Source organism: Mastigoproctus giganteus, chromosome 5, assembly GCF_048544385.1.
Source record: "Mastigoproctus giganteus isolate SK-2022 chromosome 5, ASM4854438v1, whole genome shotgun sequence".
Taxonomy (NCBI): Eukaryota; Metazoa; Arthropoda; class Arachnida; order Uropygi; family Thelyphonidae; genus Mastigoproctus; species Mastigoproctus giganteus.
This window is the reverse complement of record NC_143579.1, coordinates 175,400,377-175,425,418: the sequence shown is the minus strand read 5'-3', so window position 1 is coordinate 175,425,418 and position 25,042 is coordinate 175,400,377. Positions and strand designations below refer to the sequence as shown.

The 25,042-nt window shown below is 39.3% G+C and overlaps 1 protein-coding gene across 1 annotated transcript; it reads right to left on the bottom strand.

The window, feature by feature from the left end:
- Positions 1-3,320: 3,320 nt before the first annotated feature.
- LOC150085865 (TBC1 domain family member 20) lies at positions 3,321-4,825 on the bottom strand. The gene has a single exon (XM_090373544.1). The coding sequence runs from the start codon at positions 4,418-4,420 to the stop codon at positions 3,356-3,358; it is 1,065 nt and encodes a 354-aa protein (XP_090229670.1). The 5' UTR covers positions 4,421-4,825; the 3' UTR covers positions 3,321-3,355.
- Between the last annotated feature and the right edge of the window lie 20,217 nt (positions 4,826-25,042).

The following is a 25,042-nucleotide window of genomic DNA, read 5'->3' as shown; positions in this document are numbered from 1 at the left end:
CATTTGGTAAATGATTTCACTGGTTTTGAATCGCAAGTTCAAATAATTTCTGAAGACATTGTGAAGGTCGGAAAAGACTTGGGATTCAAAACTTTGGACACTGCCAATGTATGTGACTGCATTGACTCACATGCAAATGACTTAGATGATGCAACTCTCCTTGAAATTGACGAGCAAACTGCATATTATTATTATTAGCCATATGGTGCAAGGAAGCCTGAGGCTTATGCTGCACCAGCTAAAAAAAATTCCCGAGTTACCCTGAGAGAGAGACAAGTAGAAAGGAATCATCAAGAAAGAGAAGAATGATGACATCCAACTCAGGACCCTGGGTGTGCCAAGCCCATACTCACCAGATGTGAGCCCCTGGGGAAATATGCAGAAGAGGAAAACAGTTCTGAAGTGGATAACACTGAAGTGCCACCAAAACAATTTTCAACAGAAGAACTGGAGAAAGTTTTTTTCAGGGGTTGACATGGCCTGCAAGGCGATTAAGAATGAAGATCTGAATGTTGAACGTAGCATCAAGATACGGCAAATTTTACAAAATGGGATTCGATGCTACAAAGACTTATATGTCAAGAAAAAGAAGAGATGGCTTCACCAGACTTCATTATTGAAATACCTAAATAAACAACTGCTTTTTTAAAGCTTTTCTCTCATCCCTCATGATTTTACCTTTTCATTAATAAACTTTTTGCAATTTTTTTAAAATTTTGAATCCTTTTAATTGGCTATCAAGTGCAAATTGTTTATAGATTTATTATAATTTGTTTGCAGACTGTTTCTCTGGTATGCATTCAATTAAAACCCATTATAATTATACCTCAATCAGCATGGTTTCACATAACATGGAATAATTTCGGTACCAATTATCAGTACTATGAGGGGTATTGCTGTATGTCATTTTCTGATTTAGTGGGAACTCAATTTAAAGTGTCCTGGTGTCAAAACTTTAAATCTAGTTGTTTATAAATTAAAATATTCTTTTAGCAGCATGGTGTAGGTATATGAAGAAATGGAAATTGGTGAAATAATAAGCATTAAACCTGCATATAATGGAATCTGCCTTAAATTTCTTAAAGAATTATAGATTATTCTCAATGTTTCATGGTACTTCCTGTATGACTTCTTCAGCGAATTCTTGTAATGCTGTCCTTATAACACCATCGACCTCACATACCTTATCTTAAATATTCTTTTAGTGGCATGGTGCACAGGTATATCATGAAATGGAAATTGGTGAAATATGAGAAATGTTAATAAGGACAGCATTACCAGAATTCAGTGAATGAAATGTTCATTTCATTTGAAATGTCTGAGAATAATCTGTAATTCTTTAAGAAATTAAAGGCAGATTACACTCCACGCAAGTTGAAATGCTCATTATTTTAGCGATTTCCATGTATAAATTAAAAGCTGTTTTACTTGGATAAATACTCTGTTTTATTTGTTTTGAAATTACAAATATACCCTGAGAGAGAGACAAGTAGAAAGGAATCATCAAGAAAGAGAAGAATGATGACATCCAACTCAGGACCCTGGGTGTGCCAAGCCCATACTTTGTTCATTTGTTCATTTGAACAAATGAACAAAGATGTTTCTCTAAACTTTTCTTTCCTAGATTCAGGTTTCCAACTTCCTGAAGTAGCTAAAAAATAACTTCAAAAGGTTCTGTGTAAAACTAGGCTATCACTTCTTCAGTTTCTAAATAAAATTAAGCCACAAACTTCGTTTTTGTTATATTTTCACAAAAAGACATTTCTTAAAAATGTATTGTGAGAACATTACATGGTTGTTCGTGACAGGATTTGACCGATAACAGGAATCAAGTTTAACTTACTGTAACACTTTATAGACAAAGTTTGCTTGCTAACAATTCATATTGTTTAATTAGTTTTATCTGTAATTCACATTAATTTTTTATAAATGTTTCAAGATTAAAAATTAATTATGCTGTTAACATAAACAGAAAATTGTTGATGTGTTGGCTATTTAAATGGTTAATGGAAAATCTACTCCTCTGTGATTTAGGGATAACATAAGTAACCACCAGTAGACATATTGTAAATCAAGCATATATGCTACCTCAAAAAGTGTACAGCCCATTGTTAACTGCTGCACTAGTATGTTGGCTGCCAGTAACAGCTACAATAAGGTTGTAAACTTCTCTACTACACTGAGGCATACCAAAATAATTTTGAAATCTGAATTTTTAAATCTGAAAAATGAAGAAATTTTCTGCAAACTGTTTCAGAAATGAAATCAAATAAACTACTAATATTTATTTTTTGCTTAATTTTAACAAAAACTCAACTGATACAATATGCAAATCTGAATTTTCCTGTACAAGTAGATGTGTAGAAACATTTTTGTAACTAAAATAATACATAGTTAACCTATAACCACAATTAGCAAAATAATACCACTGCCATCCATATGCTGGTGCATCCATATTATTCCAAATGTAATAAACAATCAAGTGAATTAACAGTTGATAAAATGTCACATATAATAATGTTGGTTTCAGAAATTTCTTGGTTTTATATTTAGTGTACAGCCCATTGAAATTACTCAATGTTAATAAGCAAACGCTTCATGTCTCAGGTGCTAACACTTCAAACACTTCTTCAGGTGCTAAATATTAATAAGCAAACACTTAATGTCTCTTCATATTAATAAAAATTTGCTGGGAATTTATTTGTTCTATTAGCCTGATCAAAATGTAACAATAATACAAGCATTTCTTTCATAAATAAAAAATTATGGAAATAATTTATGTTTCATGAAAATTTTGCATATCTTTCTATAGAATTATCTTATTACATATACACTTGATTGTATACTCTTAAACTTTTACCTCAGCAGTATCATATAACTTATGAAATTTTTAAGACTGTTAAGAAATTCTTTCAAGCGTAGAATTTTATTATGCTACTTACCTCTTGTCCAAAAATGTTAAGTTAATATTATAACATTCCATATTATATTAAAATATTTCTACACTTTTATCTCTGTGGCTCAATTAGCTGTGAAGTCTACTAAGAGATCATTTCAAATGCTTATTTATTTTTTTTATTAAGCCATTTTGCTCATGTACAAAATGTTTAGAGGAAAAAATACAGATAAATATTACATTAAAATAATAACTTTAATAATTTTAATCTTTTATGCAGATTTCAGGACAAACTGATATATATATCAGTCAAAACAGATGTTTATATATAAACATCTGTTTTGACTAAATAAAAACTATCTCTTTTAGAATTAAAATTTAAGAAAAGCTCATTACACAATTTCTCCTCGCACAATTTAACAAAAGATGAATGTCTGCTTTTTAAATTAGCAGCAATAATCACTGCCTATAGTTGTGGTAAATAATGGCATAAACTAATACTGCTGTTGCTAGAGCAGCTGATAATGACCATTTTGATTTTGGCACTAATGTCATAACTAATCCAAACATTACTGACATAACATCGCTACACTTTCTACGAACTGTTCTTGGTCTACCAACTCTAACTTGATAGGGTACTTCTTTCTGCAGCTGTCTAGGAGGACAGGAATCAAAGAGCTGGCGACTGTTTGTCACCAAGGTTTCAAGTGGTAAATCATCAGGAATGCTGGATAACAGATAATGTATGCTTGCCATATCACATTCTTCTTGAAAAATCTCTTGTTCACGATACAAAACTAAAGCTGCTGCTGTATACATAGGCATCCATGGATGACTAATTAGGAAAAAATCAAAGAGTCTGACCACATCACTGTAATTATTTAACACATGACCATACCATGTGATTAACCAACTAAGGCAAAACATCACACCCACTTCTGAATTCATCAAATAGTGATAAAGTCTTGGATTCTCCCTCCGTATTAGAGGGTATAAGTAGCCTAATATTTCAGTCGATGGTACCATAGTTTCATGCATAAAGTCTTTAAGGTGTGTCACTGAAAGCTTATCCACAACTGTAAATGCTATTTCTTCTCCTAGCACAAGTAAGAATGTCACACATATGTCATGATATCCTTGATAGTAATGAAGTGTGGAATGTTTCATTAAAACCCGCATTATAAGCAGTATTAATTGATCTTGCATTGCAAGGCGTTGCTTTTCTTCAATGCTGGGAGGAAACCTTTTAAGTGATCTGTTGACATCCAGCACTACCTGGCTGTAGTATGGATGATTTTCTACTTCCCTCATGGTGGGCCTTGGAGTTGTCTCAAATATGTTAATACCTACCAATTTTGGCCAAACTTTCTTTCTAGTCACATCATTTACTAAGCCCCACTTTTCCCAAACAGCCTCTCTCAGCAGCTCATAATCATCCTGTTTCAGAGCATCATGGATCATCTTAATTTTCTCTTCCTTTAAAATGCGATCTTCTCGATCCGATTCTGAATCTAAACAATTCATGATGCCAACTTTCTGCTCCGTTTTACAAAAGTAGGAAAATATGAATTTTAAACCTTACTTTCCGTGAAAACTAAGTAAAATTGGATTTTTATGGTGAATTGACTTTTCGCTATTTAACCAAATGATAACAACAAGCGCCCACATTTTAAGTCAGGCAGATCGGGAAGGTGTTACATAATAAATATCCATTTTTATCAAAAAAATTGCCTACAGCAAGCGACTGCCATATTTAAATATTTAGGAGGAAAAGTTTACACTTGTAACGATAACACAGTCAATCGATTTCTAGAGAGAATGAACTTTCACTGTTAATAAATACTAAAAAACCCAAACTTCTATCAATACGTAAGGACTAAATAGCGAAATAACATCGCAACCATTTCATTAACTTCTCATTACATTACATGAGAAACGATATACGTTCCTATAATCGCGTTTTTTTTTTTTTTTCATTTTTGATGATTAACAATCCAGCTCCCCCTATCACCCAACGAAAAGGAACGACTACAATATATCCCACAAAATTGCACCTCCACCGTGAGCATAGTAGTTATTGTGCTTTCTCATCGTGCGGAAAAAGCCTGAATTCGAAATTCGTCTCAATGGGAATATATTTTTTTATAATATTGTAGCGGGGATAATCGAACTCGTGTTGCATGACTTTTTCCCTCCGAAAAGTTTATTTATTATTATTTTTTTAACCTGAAAAACGTTAACTTTACAAGTTGGTACACTTCCGGTTGATCGTTCGAGTAGCAGTAATTGACATGCCTAGTTTGCGCTATGGTGGTTAGGCTTAGTTAGGGTGTTAACCCCCCCCCCGCCTTACCTATGTTTTATTTATAGGCCACAAGCTTGTATAGTATTGTGATTGAGGGAGGGCATATCGAATTTATTCTTCATAAACTCAATGTGCCCTCCCTCAAATTTAAAGCATGTTGCACCCTTTCGAAATTACTCCGCTTACATTCTCTTATATAAAATAATGCAGAATGCTATAAACTATTTGTGCAGTGTGTGTCTGCTGTTTTGTTATAAGATTAAAATTAATTGAATTTCCGTTGTTGTTTTTGGTTACACTGCTACCTTTCATTTGCGAAAACCGTAGCAGCTGCCATACAATGTTGTTGAAGTTATTGATATTATTTTGCATTTACATTCACACATCAGGAGTTAGGGACTGACATCTGGTGAGAATGGACTTGGCACACTCAGGGTCCCGACCTGAACATCATCATTTTTCTCTTTCTTGGTGATTCCCTTCTAATTCTCTCTTTCTCTCTCTCTCTTTCTTTTTCTCGGGGGTGAAAAACATTCAGAATGTTTTTTTTTTTTCTCTGAAAAACATTTAGAATGTTTTTTTTGGCTGGTGCAGCATAAGCTTCAGGCTTCCTTACACCATATTACTACTACTACTACTACTACTACTAATAATAATAATAATAAATATCATCAGAGACTCAGAAGCCTGCTGAAAGCAATACTGAACGGAGGGAACACAGTTAAAGCAATAAACACCTATGCAGCTCCTCCGGTACTAACATACACCTTCGGGGTAAGAGATTGGACTAACACCAAGCTAGAAGATATCGTGCAAAAGACAAGAACAATGATGACCAAGAGCCGCCAACACCACCCGAAGTCAGCAGTGGAGGGGTTAACAATAGTTCGGAAAGAGGGAGTAAGGGGGCTGATAGACCTGATAGGGCAACAGAAAACAGCGATAGTTAACTTGAAGGATTACTTCGAGAATAACACAGCACCACTCCACCAGGCATAAGGAAGATAGATAAGTGGTATACCCCACTCAACCTAAGCGAGGAACCCCCACCCAACCAGGCGGCACAAGAAACGAAGTTAGAAACATGGGTAAAGAAGACATTCCATGGCAGACAATACAATGACCTTCATCAAGACCATATCGATAGCATTGCTTTCAATGCATGGCTCAAGCGGGACGCTCTTCCCCGAGACCGAAGGATTCGTGCTGGCCATCCAAGACCAGGTAATCAACACCAGAAACTAGAGAAAATACATCGCACAGGAGCCGGAATATCAGATGACACATGTCACCGATGCCACCTGACCTCATAAATGATCCAACACATCGCCGCGGGTTGCAAGGTGATCACTCAGACTCAGTACACTCATAGACACGACCAGGTAGCCAGGATAGTACATCAGAAGCTAGCGAGAAAATATCAGTTGACCAAAGAAAGTATACCATATTTAAAGTACGAACCCCAGACAGTACTAGAGACCCCAACCCACAAGCTGTACTGGGAACACGCCATAATAAGAGATAAGACCACCACGCACAACAGACCGGACATAACCCTTGTGGACAAGATAGAAAAGGCTACCTACCTGATTAACATAGCGGTGCCCAACACTAGCAATGTCCAGAAAACCCATGAAAAAAAAAATTAGGAAGTACACGGACATGAGACATGAAGTCAAGGATGACCATCCCGATCATCGTGTCAACCACCGGTATGGTGCCAAAGACCCTACATAGCAGCCTAGCAGCAATAGGCTGCTATGTTATAGAACCTAACTTAAATATTATAGAACCTAACCTAAGGAACTCCAGAAAGTCGCAATCCTGAACACCTGTAGCATAGTCAGAGATTTCCTCGACCAACAGTAACACCAGAAATTACAACCACTCTGTGTACTTGGTAGTAGTACCCGTCACAGAGTGGTCTCCCCCAGTCAGAGAGAAATAATATAAGAGCAACAATAATAATACTGTAATAATAATTTATGGAAGAAAATGCAGGAAGTTTATTACACTGTAACAGGGTGCTGAATGATTTTGTAATAACTGGGAACAAAATGGAGGAGAAATTGTTGAAGTTAAACATAAGAAACGCATCTAGGGGTGAATGGGATTTATCCAGTTATATTAAAGGAGGCGGAAAAGAAGTAAGCAAACCAATAGCTATAATTATGAGAGCATCCTTGGATTCAGGAGATGTCCCCATGGACTGAGCTGTTCAAATGTATCCTCAATTCACAAAGGGAGATCTAATGGTGACATGAGTAATTACATACCAGTTAGTTTAGCTTCTGTTCCAGGGAAAATAATGGAGTCACTGCTTAAAGATGCATTGCAGAATCATCTAGCCAAGACTGCAGTAATAATTCAGACACAGCATGGGTTTGTTTAGGGAAGGTCTTGTCCGACAAATTTGAATGGATACTATGATGTGGTTACAAAGGAACTGGATGAAAAAAATAATTTGATATCACATACTTGGACTTCAGGAAAGCTTTTGATACTGTTGCACATGGAAGACTACTGTACAAATTGGAGCAGTATGGCATTAAGGGTAAGTTGCTGCAATGGATAAAAGAGTGGTTGAGTGGGAGAAGACAGAGAGTGGTAATCAGTATCCATTGCTCTTCGAACACTAATGTTATTAGTGCAGTCCCATGGGGTGAGGTGTTAGGCCGACTGTTGTTTTGTATATTTATCAGTGATATTGATGAAGGTATATCAGGTTCAGTGTCGAAGTTTGCAGATGATACAAAATTTGCCAGGTTTATTAATGGCAGTATGCTACTGCAACAGGATCTAGGAAATTTGGGCAGATGGACTGAGAAGTCGCAACTGAAGTTTAACAAATGCAAAGTACTGCATATGGGTAGAAGTAACCTCAGAGCAAAGTATGAACTGTGTAGTACTACACTTAGGAATGTAGAAAATGAAAAAGACATTGCAGTAATTGTGCAATCAGATATAAAGTTTTCTGAGCAATGTGTACAGGACGCAAGAGCAAGCAGGACGTGAGTGATCAACTACAAAGGATAAAGGATACGGAACCTGACGAGGAAGAACATTCCACTACCTAACCAGAGGAGGAAGAGCAAGAAGAAATACAACCCACGCCAGAATAGACGATGAGTGGAAGTAGGCTTTAACAGAATTCGAAAGAATAAACCCCACAAATACTCACGTGAAGCAGAGGCCGAATAGAACATTGTGGAGTCAAAGCCCACCTCAATTGACAAATCATACAGCATTACCTCGACAACAATGGTGGAACACTAGAGGCCATGCACACAGCCGTGTATTGTGCTGCGGTAACAGCCACGAGGATTAATGGAAGAGAAACGAGAGACCAGCAGCAGAATAACCGAAAACAGAAGGAACGGCCAGCTTGGAAAAGAAGACATCAGCAGAAGATAGAAGAATTAAAAGTCAAGAGAGCCCAATTCACCCAGTAACAACGGGGCAATAGGAGTACGAAATTAATTAGAAAAGTGAAGAGCATCCTCAACAGAGACAGTGTTCACAGCAAACATGAGACAAAAAAATCAAAGAAGAGGAGAGTACTTGGAAACATTGGAGAACCTCCTTGCACTCAGCAAGAGACTACGCCGATACAAGGAGAAAATCCAGTGGAAAATAAACAATCGAATATTCGAAGAGGACCAAAGAGGTTGTTGTTGTTGTTGTTGTTGTTGTTGTTGTTGTTGTTGTTGTTGTTGTTGTTGTTGTTGTTGTTGTTGTTGTTGTTGTTGTTAAAGGGGTTTGATGGCGCATAAGCTGCTGTGGCTATAATGTGCCTTCCAAAGAGGCTTCTACACGAGTCTCGGAGACGACGGGAAAGAAGAGAACGAACCACCCAAGCAGAAGACGATTGAGGAGTTCGGAAACAATGGAGCAGGGAAGTAAGACATAACAGCCGAGCTTCCTGGATAGAACCAGAACGCAAGAAAACCAAGGACGTAAAAAAATGAGAGGGGCAGGAGATTCGGGAAGAAGAAGTAAAACAAACAATCGAGAACTCTCACAACTGGCGAACTCCAGGAATAGATATCGTCCGCAACTACTGGTACTAGAAGCTCACTTGCACACAACAGCACCATGCAGAGCAGTTCACCCGAATGATAAGGCATCAAGAAAAACAAGGCCGTAAAAAAGTTAGAGGGTGGGAGATTCGGGAAGAAGAAGTAAAACAGACAATCGAGAACTCTCACAACTGGCGAACTCCAGGAATAGATATCGTCCACAACTACTGGTACAAGAAGCTCATTTGCACACAAGAGCACATTGCACAGCAGTTCACCCGAATGATAAGGCACCCAGAGACAATCCCAAAGTTTCTCACTCAATCACATATTTGAAGCCTAAAGACGAAGATACAAGAAACTCGGCAAAATATAGACCAATCATCTGCCTCCCAAAAATTTACAAGATCCTGACTACCTGCATATCCGCGAAGTTATCAGACCACTTGGAGAGCCAGAACATAATGGCCGAATAGCAGAAAGATGCAAGCGGCTTTGCAAAGGGTGCAAGGAGAAATTAAGCCTAGATGCCGCGGGTATGGAGCAAGCCTACATGAAGCGCCGCAATATGTACACAGCCTACATCGATTATCGCAAGGCCGTCGACTCCGTGCCTCGTAGCTGGCTAATAGAGGCGCTGAACACCAACAAAGTCAATCCGATAGTGACAAACTTCCTAAGAGAAAGGATGGTGAAGTGGAGTACCGTCAATAAGGTTGAAACCATCACAACCAGGCCAAAATAGGTGGTAGATGACTTTCATCAATCGGTGAAATACCACCACTTTGCTTATTGGAGGCTTGAAGTGGTGAAACCCATGTTTAGTCTCTAGAGCAAAGTTTCCGGAATCATCCCCCCCATACTTCTCCTTCAACCCATGCACGGTACTAAGTTCTATAGGTTTTGATACCTTTCGTGTTTGGGGTTTTCATAAAAAAAAAAAAAAAAAAAAATCCTCATCAGGAGAGGGATCTTTCAGGGAGATGCGCTGAGCTCATAATGAAGGAAGGAACAACCAGTACACCCTCACAAACCTGATGTACGTGGATGATTTCAAGCTCTACGCGGGAACCGAGAAGCACCTCCTGCAACTATTCCAGATCACCGAAGAATTCAGCAATGATATTAAGAGGGAATGTGGTCTAGACAAATGCAACACCCACATACTGCACTAGGGAAAATTAGTTGGCCGAAACTACCAGCTCGAGACTGGTAAAGATATCGAAGCCATGACAGAGGGAGGGGCCTTCAAATACTTGGGGAAGATGCAGCTGAGCAGTTACATCAAAAGGAAATTAAGGCCTGCCTGACCGAAAAATACCATCAGCGACTCAGAAGCCTGCTGAACGGAGGGAACACATTTAAAACCATAAACACCTATGCAGTCTCAGTGCTAACATACTCTTTTGGAGTCATAGATTGGAACAACACCGAGCTGGAGGATATCATGAGAAAGACAAGGACAATAATGACGAAGAGCCGCCAAGACCACCCTAAATCTTCCGTGGAAAGACTGACAATTACACGCAAAGAAGGAGGAAGCGGCCTGATAGATCTCATTGAGTAACAGAAGACAGCGATAGTTAACCTGAAGGATTACTTCCAGAAACACACACAGCAGCACTCCAGCAGGCCATAAGGAAGATGGGAAAGCAGTATACAACACCCAACCTTAGCAAGAGATCCTCTCCCAACCAGGAGGCACAAACGAAGCTAGAAAGATGGGCAGAGAAAAAACTGCATGGTAGAAACTACAATGATCGCCATCAAGATCACATAGATAAAATTGCATTCAATGCATGGCTCACGATCGGGACGCTCTTCCCGGGGACTGGAGGAGTCATGCTCGCCATCCAAGACACTGCATGATAGAAACTACAATGGTCTCCATCAAGATCACATAGATAAAATTGCTTCCAATGCATGACTCACGAGCGGGATGCTCTTCCCCGGGACTGAAGGATTCATGTTGGCAATCCAAGACCAGGTAATCAACGCCAGAAACTATAGAAAATAGACCGCCAAGGAACTCGGAGTGTTCGATGACACATGTGGACGATGCCACCTGGCTTCAGAAACGATCCAACACTTCATCGCGGTATGCAAGGTGGTCACCCAGACTGAATAGACACATAGACACGACCAGGTACCAGGATAATACATCAGAAGCTAGCAAGGAAATACCAGTTGATCGAAAAAAGTGCACCGTACAAGTGACTTAGTGTCTTTTGCCAAGCGGAACCGGCGCTTTCACACAGCTCCGCATTAGGATCTCTTGTGAAATATAACAGTACTGTCAAGGCCAGATAGCATTTGTTAGTGTATGTTCATGTTTGCTTAGTGTCAGTTATGTTGTTTATCTGGCCGCTTAGCCTAAAGTCTGAGAAGCACCACAGACCGCCAGTTACCGTCACTGGCGCTGGGAGCCGGACCAGGTAAGTAGGAAGAGAACTCTGGCTGGCCAACCCAGGGGTTAGCCTGTGCTTCCCAGGGAGAGCCCAAAGAAAAAAAATTTTTTTTTTTGAAATAGGAGAAGGGGTGGGAGACTGAGGAGTAGAAAGGAGGTAAGCAAAAGAGAGAGGGCGAGGTAGGGTGGCGGTGGGTCCCCCGTAGGGGGTTTCATAGGGGGACTCCCACCCAAAAGTGGAGAACCCACGTTACCGGGAAAAGTTTGTGAGGTCAAGTGACCCATAAAGTCAGGTTGTCTAATTGCATGACCCTGCATTTGACAAGTCAAATGCCAGTCCCACTCCCGAAGGAGTATTTATGTGAATTCCTACTCAAGTAGGAAAATCAGAAATTGTCCTACAGCTCGAAGAGAAGAGGTGCCAGCAAGTGAGTGGGTTCCACACTGGGCAAGGGCCCAGCGTCAGCAATTAAATATTCTTTGGCTAAGGGTAACTTGTAAGCACTGAGCAGTGTCCCACACTGGACAGTGAATTTGGATCATCTTCTCAAGTTAGGGGACGAGAGGAGACCCAGGGATTCATGATGCTCAAGGATTGCTTGCAATTTTTGTGTCTATTGTACAAAAGTCCTTTTGGATTGATGGGCTTGTAAGAGAATTTCCTTTGTGAACGTAGAGAGATTCCTGTTATGTCAAGATAAAAAAGATCAATATCCTCTTGAAGTTTTCTTTGATTCCATTCAGTATATGTTCTATGAATTGAGTTTTGGGTCCATTATAAAATGGGGGTGCACTGAACAGTTTGCTGCAGGTGGATTTGACGCATTTCAAATAGTCTGGGCAAAAGTAGTGAAGGCTTTGTAGTTGCTTTCGTCAATTATGTAGAGATGTTCCTGCCCATGGGGTATATTTCCAGTTCTAGTAATTAGGAGACTTCTGGGTAAATCATAAAGAGGGCTTTTATACATGAAGTGAATACAGTCTTCGTTGTCAGCGCAAGGTCAGAGAGGAGAGACCCAGGGCATGCAGCTTGGCCTGGAATGATCCATGCCCAGTTACTCCTCCATTTGACATTGATTTTCGAATGTTGATGATCCTGCTCAGATACCCAACAATCTGAATGAGTATTTTGCACCTATATTCACACATGAGTAGTTATTACGGTTTGAAACTGCCAGAAGGTTATCAAATTGCAGCAGAGTGCTTAATGATTTTGTAATAACTGAGAGCAGAGTGGAGGAGAAATTGTTGAAGTTAAACATAAGAAAGGCACCTGGGGTGGATGGGATCTATCCAGTTATATTAAAGAAGGCGGCAAAGGACGTTAGAAAACCATTATGAGAGCATCCTTGGACTCAGCAGAGGTCCCCACGGACTGGAGATGTCCAAATGTTCTGCAGTTCACAAAGGGGAATCGAAGGGTGACACATATAATTACAGACCAGTTAGCTTAACTTCTGTTCCAGGTAAAATAATGGAGTCACAGGTTAAAGATGCATTGCAGGATCATGTAGACAAGACTGCAGCAATAATGCAGACACAGCATGGGTTTGTTAAGGGAAAGTCTTGTCTGACAAATTTGATTGGATATTATGATGTGGTTACAAAGGAACTGGATGCAAAAAATAATTTTGATATCATATACAATACTTGAATTTCAAAAAAGCTTTTGACATTGTTGCTACTGTAAAAATTGGAGCAGAATGGTATTAAGGGTAAGTTTCTACAATGGATAAAAGGATAGTTGAGTGGGAGAAGACAGAGGGTGGTAATCAATGGATACTGCTCTTCGTGGACTAATGTTATTAGCGGAGTCCCACCGGGTTCGGTGTTTGGTCCACTGTTGTTTTGTACATTTATCAATGAAGGTATATCACGCTTAGTGTCGAAGTTTGCAGTTGATACAAAGGTTGGCAGTGTTGTTAATGACAGTTTGCTACTGCAACAGGATCTGGAAAATTTGGGCAGATTGGCTGAGAAGTTGAGAAGTGGCAACTGAAGTTTAACATTGACAAATGTAAAGTACTGCACATGGGTGAAGTAATCCCAGACAAACGTACCAACTCTGTAGTACTACACTTAAGGTGGTGGGAAATGAAAAAGATCTGGGAGTAATTGTGCAGTCAGATATGAAAGTTTCTGAGCAATGCAGACAGGCTGCAAAGGCAGGTTATGGTGTTTTGTCAAATATATACTGGAATTTTGCTAACTGGGAAAAGGAGGTTATAGTCCCTCTGTCCGGCCACGCCTTGAGTACAGCGTACAGGTGTGGTGGCCTCATTGTAGGAACAATGTAGCTTGCTTGAACATATACAGAGAAGGGCAACAAAATTCTGCTTAAATTCTGCAAATTGCAGCAGCTGGAGACTAGGCACCTGCGAGGTGATCTGATCGAGGTGTATAAGGCCTTGAATGGGTTGAGCACCCTGAATTCTGATGGGATTCTTCTACTTGTCCAGATTATGAAATTAAGGGGCATAAATTCAAATCGAGGAAAGACAGATGTAGAATAGATGTGCAGGAATTGGTCTTTAGCCAGTGGGTGGTTAATTGCAGGAACAGACTTCCTTTTGTCGTTGTGGAAGTTGATAGGTTAAATAAATTTAAATAGGAACTGGACAACCATTTAGAGGGAATTGTTTTGTAATTTTTTTTTTTTTTTTTTTTTTTGGCAGATGCTGCATAATCTTATGCACTTGCTTTCTTGCATCACATGCCGCTACTAGTACTACTACCACCAACTTCAACACCAAACATAAAAACAACCACCCTGTGTACTTGGTAGCAATACGGTTCACGAAGAAGGAACCCATTAATCAAGGAGAAATCATAATAATACGTCGACCACAAGAGAAGGGCAAAACTAACCTACCACACCAACTGGAAGTGTTTCCTGCGCAACTGGACTAGTGATCACCCAGGTAGGAAGAAAAACTGCGATGCATGAACTGGAGCATCGAAATGAACATGAACATCATGCAGGCATAATATATTAACCAAGCTAAAGACCGTTATGACAATGCAGAGCTCGAGACCACATACCAAGTGGTTGGTATTTGTAGAATATACATGAATATCCAGGTAACTTCATACCAACTGTAATTGGTCAGCATGAACAATACCTAGATATTCAGGTCACTGAACAGCGAAAAGGGGACCAGAGAAGGACCATTATTAAGAAGAACCTGATAGTTTCTGAAATATTGGAAAAAATTAAGTAGGAACTAAGCGATCATCTACGAAGAACAAAGAATATGGTCAAAACAGAACCAGTGCATACTACTACATAATCACAGGAGGTAGAGCAGGAAGAAATGAACCCAGAGCATCTGAGGTGGAAAGAGACGATGTCATGATATCCAGAATTCCAGAACAAGTGGAAGAATGTCTGTTGTCCTAACAGAATTCGAAGGTAAGGACCCCACAAAGACATACGTCATATCGAGGAAGTGGCCCAATGAAATCTTAAGGAGAGTCACAGACCAACTCAATCGGCAAACAATACCACATTACCTCAATAACCTGGGGTTAATTGTCCAGTCAGATATGAAGTTCTCTGAACAGTGCAGACGGGCAGGCCATGGAGAGTTGTCAACGATATATAGGAATACTGCTAGCAGAGACCTACTGGTGATTATCCTTTTGTATAAGGCAATAGTCAGGCAACATCTTGAATACTGACCTGTACGCAGTACTCAAGTCTGGTCTGGAAACCTCATTTTAGGAAGGATGTACAGTTGGTAGATCGAGTAGAGAGAAGGGCAACAAGATTGGTGAGAGGAACAAAGGAGTACGCTTACGAAGAAAGGCTTAAATTCTGCGAGTTGCAGCATCTGGAGGCTAGGTACCTGCGAAATGATCTGATTGAGGTGTATATGGCCTTGAATGGTTTGAGCAGGCTCGATGCTGACTGAATACTTACTACTGCTGAGACTAAGAACTTGAGGAGGGCATAGAGTCAAATTGAAGAAAGACAGTTGTAGAATAGATGCGCGGAAGTTTGCCTTTAGCCATGGTGTAGTTGATTGCTGGAACAGACATCCATGTGTTGTTGTTGTGGAAGTGGATAGCATAATAAATTTAAGGCTGAACTAGACAATCATTTGGAGTGTCCGGATAGGCGAAACACGAAAGATTTTTTTTTTTTTTTTTGGTGATACTGTATAAGCTTGCTTTCTTGTATCATATGCCTCAACTAACGTTTATGCTAATAATAATGGTGCAACACCAGAGACCATCCATACGGTCATATACTGCACTGCCATAGCAGCCACTAGGATTAATGGACGACAAACGAGAGACCAGAAGCAAAAGAACCGAAAACAGAAGGAACCGCCAACACCGGAGACCATCCATACGGTCATATACTGCACTGCCATAGCAGCCACTAGGATTAATGGATGACAAACGAGAGACCAGAAGCAAAAGAACCGAAAACAGAAGGAACCGCCAGCTTGGGAAAGAAGATTTCAGCAGAAGATATAAGAACTTATAGCTAGGTAGGCCAATTGACCCAGTACCAATGGGACAATAGGAGTGTAAGAAATTGATTGGAAAAGTGAAGGGCATCATCAGAGAAAGAGAGAGAGAGAGAGAGAGAGAGAGAGAGAGAGAGAGAGAGAGAGAACATCCACAATTAAATCAAATTATTATATTAGGGCTGCCCGTAATTTCTTACATATACCCGTTTATATATTGTGTCTGTAAATTGCGTGTGTTCTCTGCGATTTGCCTGTTTTGATAGACGAAAAACCCCAGTTTCTGGGAAAAAACCTTGCTATCTGCGCCTCAGACCGACTAACTCAGCCATGGAGTGAAAAAAGCCCATTTAATTTCCTCGCGTCATCGACAGGATTTGAACCCGGGCCTTTCGCACCCGGTGTGGGGAGGACGGTGACGATACCACTGTGATACCTGTACAGACTAGAGAGCGTCTATAGAATCGCCAGATCAAAAATCAGAGAACAGGAAAATACTTGAAAACACCGAAGGAGAACCTCATCGTACTCAGCAAAAGACTACGCCGATACAAAGAGAGCTGTCAGAGAAAAAATAATCAACTAAATCTTTGATGAGCATCAAAAAGCCTTCTACAGGAGTTTCGGAGAAGATGGGAAAGAAGTAATACACCACCCAAGCAGAAGACGATTGTGGCGAACTCTACGAATAGATAATATCCACAATTACCGGTACAAGAAGCTCACTTGCACACACAACACACAAGTACCTAGGAGAGCAGCTCACCCGAATAATAAGGCACGCAGTGACAATCATGAAGTTTCTCACTCAAGCAATCACATATCTCAAGTTCAAAATACATCGTCAAGCAGCCCAGAATGTAAGAAGACACATATCGACGACGCTACCTGGCCCCAGAAACTATCGAACATATCACTGCAGGATGCAAGGTGCTCACCTCGACTGATACACTTGTCGACACGACAAAGTATCCAAGATAATAGGTAGACGAATGTGTACAATACTAAAAGTATGAACCCCAGACAGTACTAGACACCCCAACCCGCAAGCTGTACAAGGATCGCGCTATAATAATGGATAAGACAATCGCGTACAACATACCAGATAGAACTCTAGACAAGAAGGAAAGGGCTACCTATCTGAATGACATAGCGGTACTCAACACTTGCAACCTGCAGAAAACCTATGTGAAAAAAAAATAATAATAATAAAGAAGTACACGAACCTAAGACAGGAGATCGAAGAGATGTGGCATATCTAACAAGTAACGACCAACCCGATAATTCTGTCAACCACCGGTATGGTGCCAAAGACGCTACATAACAGCCTAACAGCAATAGGTCTCCAAGAAAACACCTACATGGAACTCCAGAAAGTTACAATCCTGAACACGTGTAGGATAATTAGAGAGTTACTCGATTAACAGTAACACTAGACATAACAACAACCACCCTGGTTACTTGGTAGCAATACCCGTCACGAGGTGCAACCCCCAATCAGGGAGAAATAATATAGCATTAGCATTAGTTAAGGTATATGATTCAAGAAAACAAGCTCATAGAGCATCAGCCAAAAAAAAAAAAAAAAAAACCTTCACATTTCACCCATCCGGTCCCTGTTTTCAAATATTAAAAGTTAGTGGCGTTCTGGACTAGGCGATTGGAAAAATCAATCTTTTCTGATAAAAACTCACAGTGTTTCTCAACATCGTATCAAAGCATCTATAGATGAAATGTGGCAAAAGAAAGCTGCGATTGATAAAGATCTTGAGGAACAAGCAAGATACAGATCCTCATTTTGGAAAATGGTTCTAGACGGTTATTTCGGATAACACTAAAAATTTGATTCGATACTATGATGTGGTCACAAAGGAACTGGATACAAAATTAATTTTGATGTCATGTACTTGGATTTCAGGAAAGTTTTTGATACTGTTGCACAATGGAAGACTGCTGTACAAGTTGGAGTGGTATATTAAGATAGGGTTACCATATGTCCTCTTTTAATCGAATTTGTCCGGATTTTTTGTCTAAAATTTTTGTCCGGGTGGATTTTTATAAATTTGTCTAAATGTCCGGATTTTTATATTATACGCCATTTTTTATGCAAGCTTGACGAAAACTACCGAGTTACGTTATACAGAATCTTTTTCGGAATAGAAGACGATTCTTCAATTCGAATTTTCGTGTTCACAATTAGGCGGAAAACCCCGACGACGCTCAGTTTAGTGCATTGACATTGTTACCAACCCACGCCTGCTTCAGAATTTACGCACATATAAATTTTATATACTGTACTCTAGCAATACAATATTTTGTTTAGAGAGTAGATAACGCGTGAAGATCAGATAGTGTTCTAGAAAAAGATATATAAATGACAGGAATTCCAGCATGTCAAATAAATATTGACAGGTAGAGGGACTATTTTCTCTAGAAATTGATTGCAGCATATGAAAACGTGGATTTGAGCTGTGTGCACACCAAATTGATCGAAAGTTGCGTACTGTCGACTAAATTTGGTATACTTATCAACGATCCAATCAAGAGGTAGACACTGGTTTATTTAATACCAAAGTTTACCTTTTTTTTTTAAATACTGTTTTTCACTTTAATTACAAAAATATTTATTATCCATCTTTATACCTGTAGGTACTTTTCTGCAATTAGGTTAGGCTAGTTGTGAATGTAAAACATAACCTAACCTTAATAAAATTTATTCTTCACTACTTACAATAAAAAATATTTATTATTATTTCAATTATAAAAATTAATATTATAAGGACTATACTTCCCCTAAAAGGCCTAAAAGGAAGTGCAAGTTTACAGGAGAGATGAAAAACAAATTTCCATGTTTTGTATCTGGCCGAGAGGAATAGGAAGCTGAATGTAAAGTTTGCAGAATGGGGACATTAGCATTAGCATTAGCATTAGTAGAGGCTTTTGATGCAAGAAAGCAAGCTTATGCAGCATCAGCCAAAAAAAAAAAAAAAAAAAACCACTTCCACTTCACCCCTCTGTTCGTTCAAAATACCTGTCCAGCTGAGCCTTAAACTTATATAGGCTATCAACCTCCACTACAAGGGATGGAAGTCTGTTCCACCAACCAACCACCCGCTGGCTAAAGGCAAATTTCCGCACGTCTATCCTACATCTCTCTTTCCTCAATTTGAATTTATGCCCTCTCAGGTGATTATTCTGAGCTAGAGGAAGAATCCCATCAGCATTGAGCATACTCAAACCATTCAAGGCTTTATACACCTCTATCAGATCACCTCGCTGGTGCCTAGTCTCCAGACACTGTAATTTGCAAAACTTAAGCCTTTCTTCGTAAGAGCACCCCTTTGTTCCATTCACTAATCTTGTTGCCATTCTCTGTACTCGTTCCAGCAGCTCTACATCCTTCTTGAAATGAGCCCTCCAGACCTGTATACAGTACTCTAGGTCTGCCCTGACCATTGCCTTATACAAGGGAATAATCACCTCCTTATCCCTGCTGGAAAAATTCCTGTATATCATTGACAATACTCCATGAGCTACTCTTGCGGCCCGTCTGCACTACTCAGAGAACTTCATATCTGCCTGCACAACCACCCCCAAGTCCCTTTCATTCTCTACCACTGTCAGTGTAGTACCACAGAGTTGATACGTTGTTCTGGGGTTGCTGTTGCCCATGTGTAGTACTTTACATTTGTCAATGTTAAACTTCATTTGCCACCTCTCAGCCCATCTGCTCAACCTTTCCAGATCCTGTTGCAGCAGCATAGTGTCAGTAGTGTCCTTGACAACCCTGCCAACCTTTGTATCGTCTGCAAACTTGGATATTAAGCTTGATATACCATCATCAATATCATTTATAAATACAGAAAACAATAATGGACCCAACACTGAGCCCTGAGGGACTCCACTAATAACATTAGTCCACGATGAGCAGTGTCCATTGATTATACCACTCTCTGTCTTCTCCCCCTCAACCATCCCTTTATCCATAGCAGCAATTTGCTTCCAATGTCACACTGCTCCAATTTGTGTAGCAGTCTTCCATGTGCAACAGTATCAAAAGCCTTTCTAAGATCCAAGTATATAATATCAAAGTTATTCCCTGCATCCAGTTCTTTTGTGACTGCAACATAGTATACAATAAAATTGGTCAGGCAAGACTTCCCCTTAACAAAACCATGCTGTGTCCGAGCTAATACTGAAGTCTTGTCTAGATGATCCTGGAGTGCTTCTTTAACCAGTGCCTCCATTAATTTTCCTGGAACAGAAGTTAAGCTCACAGGTCTATAATTACTTGTGTCAGCTTTTGATCCTCCTTTGTGAATTGGGGTCACATTTGCACATTTCCAGTCTATGGGTACCTCCCCTGAGTCCAAGGAAGCTCTCATAATTATGGCTAAGGGTTTGCTTACTTCCTTTGCTGCCTCCTTTAATATAACTGGATAGATCACATCCACCCCGGGTGCCTTTCTTGTGTTATCTTCAACAGTTTCTCCTCCACTTTACTCCCAGTTATTTCAAGATTCTGTAGCTTACTGCTAGAGTTGAATACACCTCTGGCATTCCCCTCGCTGAATACCTCCTCATGTGTGAATGTCGATGCAAAATATTCATTTAGTTTGTTAGCTACCTGAGCAGGATCATCAACAGTTGACCCATCAATATCAAGTGGAGCAATCTGATTCATCCCCTTCCTTCTAGAGTTTACATAAGTAAAGAACTCTTTGCTGTTTTTCTTTGCATCCCTTGCCAAGAATTCTCGTAATCTGCCTTCGCCTGCCTAACCTCCTTTGTAACCTGGTTGCATATCAACTTGTATCTATCATAGGCTTCTGTGTCATGTGTTAATTTGTAAGTATCCCATGCATTTTTCTTCTCTGCCATATGCCTCATTAGTTCATCTGACATCCATTTTGGCCTAAACCTTGAACAATATTTCTTAGTTGGTATGTAAAGCCTAGTAGCTTCCAAGATAAGTTCTTTGAATGCTTCCCATTTTGAATTTGCTGTTGGTAACATCATCAGTTGGTCCCACTGTATAGAATTTAAATACTGTCTCAGTCCATCGTAGTCGCCTTTACGGAAGCAATAACCCTTCCCTTTACCCCTAATGGTAGTTACCTCTTTCAGTAAATCCCACTTCAGCACACTGTGATCACTGCCACCTAGTGGTTCATTTATCTGCAGATTCTTAATGCATGAAGAATCACTGCTGATAATCAAATCAACAGTATTACTCCCTCTAGTTGCCTCCCGAACATGCTGATGTAGAAAACAATCATCCAATAAATCCACAAAAGCCCTGCTAGTGTGTGAGTAACCAGTCCCCAAATTCCAGTCAATATCTGGGAAATTAAAATCTCCCATTATAAGACTCTCTGATTTACTGGCCCACTCTATTTCCCTGTAGAGTTTCTTATTATACTCATTAGAGTCATTAGGCCTATAGCACACTTCTACGCTCAATTTTGATCTCCCAATGCTTATGTCACACCAAACTGACTCAACACTGCACTGTCCAGCGATGTCGACTGGCTTCACTTCCTTGTTTTTTATGTGTTTCTTAACTAATAGCATAACTCCTCCCCCCTTCCTATGCTGTCTATCCTTTCTGTAGACGTCGTACTCCCTAAATTGCAGTTCTGCATCCCTTATATCTGTGTGACACCACGTCTCTGATATCCCAACAATATCTGCCTTTGATGTTTTGAGCAATACCTCAAATTCATCAAATTTATTTACTGAACTCCTAGCATTGGTGTACACGCAAGTATACCTGCACCTGTTTCTATTCTTAGCTAACCTAACACAACCCATGTGTTTATTTGTACCTCAATGGCTCCCAGCAATCTCTGAAATATCATGCATCTTGTTTTTCAGGCTTCTGCTCATTCTAATAGAAGCAGTGCAAGAATCTCTTTCACCTCTGCCAGTGGCTACTGTCAATCTATTGGTCTTTGTCTCCCCCCAAGCTAGCAGTTTTCTGACCCATATGTTTCAGTAGCCAATAAAGGGGTTGGTGATTTGAAGCATCACATTGAAACTGAGAAGCACAATAAAGCAGTTCAAGGTGAGGCCTCTTCGGGAAAGGTTACAGATTTTTTTTTTAAAGCTGTCATGAAAATAGAATATGATCTGGCCGCTGCAGAGGGTACCTTTGCTTTTCACGCTGTTAAACATCATAGCAGTTACAAATCAATGGATTGCACAACTGTCATATTAAAAAATGTATTTTTTGATTCTGAGATAGCAAAAAGATTTTCCTGCGCTAGAACCAAGGCAGAAGCTTTTGTAAACTTTGTACTTGCAAATCATTCTCTTAATGTTACTGTAAAAACTTTAAAAGAAAATAAAATCGCATACTGTGGGGTTTCAATTAATAAGTAATCATGGTTCTGAAAAAATCTTCCCATTAATTATTCAATATTTTGATGTAAATGAAGGAGGGTTACAAACAAAATTAATTGAATTACAGAAGATGCCTAATGAGACTGCAGATACCATTTCTACGTATGTTAAAGAAACTCTTGAAAAAATGGTTTGTGTGAAAAATGTATTGCATTCACTGGGGACAATTGCAATACAATGTTTGGAGGACTGAGACGAAATGAAGAAGGGAATAATGTCCTTACAAAATTAAAGAAATTGTTGCATAACAAGACTTTGATTGGAGTGGGCTGCCCTGCACATATTTTGAACAATTGTCTTCAGAATGCCGCAGAACTTTGGGAAGTTGATGTAGAGAACATTGTTTTTAAAATTTACCAGTATTTTCATAATTATACAGTCCGGACTGAAGAGCTTAAGGAATACTGTGAGTTTGTTGAGAGTGAATATAGACAGCTCCTTTCTCACAGCAAGACGAGATGTCTTTCATTATTTCCAAGCATCACAAGGCTCATAGATGTGTTTCCAGCTTTACAGGCTTATTTTCTGTCCCAAGAAAAACCTCCTATTGTGATTAAAAGATTCTTTCAAAATGGATTTAGTGAGATTCATCTTTGGTTCATGCAATCACTTATGAGTGTATTCCGTACACACATACAACGAATTTAAAGGGAAAGTAACTCAGCTGCAGAAGTGCTAGATGTCTTAGTCTCAGTGAAAGAAATTATCTCGAAAGGGATGGATCACAACTTCATGCCATTAAGAGTAAAGGAAATGCTATACAAAAAAACATGATGAAGGACTTGTACTTGAATGTGAAAAATTTTCTAGTGATACAAAAAATCCGTATTTTTTGAGGTTCATGCTTATACATGAAAAGTAGGCCAAATATTTTAGTAATTCAAAAAATATTGATTCCATTCAGAATTGTTGAAAATTGCCCAGTTTTTCTTTGCAATTCCTCCTCACAACGCAAATGTAGAGAGAGAGTATTCTCTCTAATGCAAAGTCAGTCGACGAAAGAAAGGAATAGGCTAAATGTCAATTCTGTAAAAGGTATTTTGTTTTTGCAGTGCAATTTCAAACATATGTCATGCGTTGATTTTTACACATATTTTAGAGGCAATCCAGAGCTATTGAAAGAAATAATTTCTCAAGACAAATATGAATGTACTAATCCTAAACATCAGTAAATGTGGTTTACATTGTCTTTGTTTTATTATTTGCATTATATATTTGTCCTCTTTTCTGTCCTCTCTTTTAATCCAAGATGAACTTTTTGTCCTCTTTTATTCGCCCCAAAACATGTAAATATCCTCTTTTTATGAGTGCAGAAGATGGTAACCCTAATTAAGAGCAAGTTGCTGCAATGGATAACGGGCCGTTATCCATTGCAGCAACTTGACCATCCCACTCAACCATCCCGTTATTAACGGGACAGTTGAGTGGGAGACAGCAGAGAGTAGTAATAAATGGCCATTGCTCTACGTGGACTAATGTTATTAGTGGAGTCCCCCAGAGTTCTGTGCTGGGCCCATTGTTGTTTTGTGTATTTATTAATGATATCATTGAAAGTATATCAGGCTTAATGTCCAAGTTTGCAGATGATACAAAGGTTGGCAGGGTTGTTAATGATAGTAAAGACAGTATGCTACTGCAACAGGATCTAAAAAAGTTAGGAGATGGATTGAGAAATGGCAACTGAAGTTTAATATTGACAAATGTAAAGTACTGCATATGGGTTGCAGTACCACAAGAGAAACATACCAACTGTGTGGTACTACACTCAGAGAGATGGAGTTGTGCAGTTGGGTATGAAGTTCTTTGAGCAGTGCAGACGAGCTGTCAGAGCAGGTCATGGAGTTTTGTCAATGATATTTAGGAATTTTGCTAGCAGAGAAAAGGAGGTGATTATACCTTTGTTTAAGGCAATTGTGAGGCCACACTTTGAGTACTCCGTACAGGTCTAGAGAATTCAATTTGGGAAGGATGTAGAGTTGCTAGGACGAGTACAGTGATGGGCAACACGATTGATGTGAGGAACAAATGGGGTTCTCTTACCAGTAGAGGCTTAATTTATGTAAGTTGCAGCATCTGGAGACTAGGCACCTGTGAGTTATCTGATTGAGGTGTACAAGGCCGTGAATGGTTTGAGTAGGGTCAATGCTGAGGGGATATATTCCGCTTGCTCAGATTAAGAACCTAAGGCGGTATAGATTCAAATTGAGGAAAGACAGTTATAGAATAGATGTGTGGAAGTTTGCCTTTAGCCAGCGGGTAGTTGATTGCTGGAACAGACTTCCGTCTGTTGTTGTGAAAGTTGATAACTTAAATAAATTTAAGGCTGAACTAGACAAACATTTGGAGCGACTGGATGGGTGAAATGGAAGGTTCTCTTTTTTTTTCTGGCTGATGCTCTCTAAGTTTGCTTTCTTCCGTCATTGTCTCAACTAATGCTTATGCTAATATGAAAGATATTTGAATTACATGTAGTCTTCTGTAAATTGAAATAGTAATATTATGACGTGCTTTTTATATAATGCTGAATACGTT

Bases quoted from the DNA above. Each gene is read 5' to 3' on its own strand.
- LOC150085865 (XM_090373544.1), bottom strand. From the start codon at position 4,420: ATGAATTGTTTAGATTCAGAATCGGATCGAGAAGATCGCATTTTAAAG.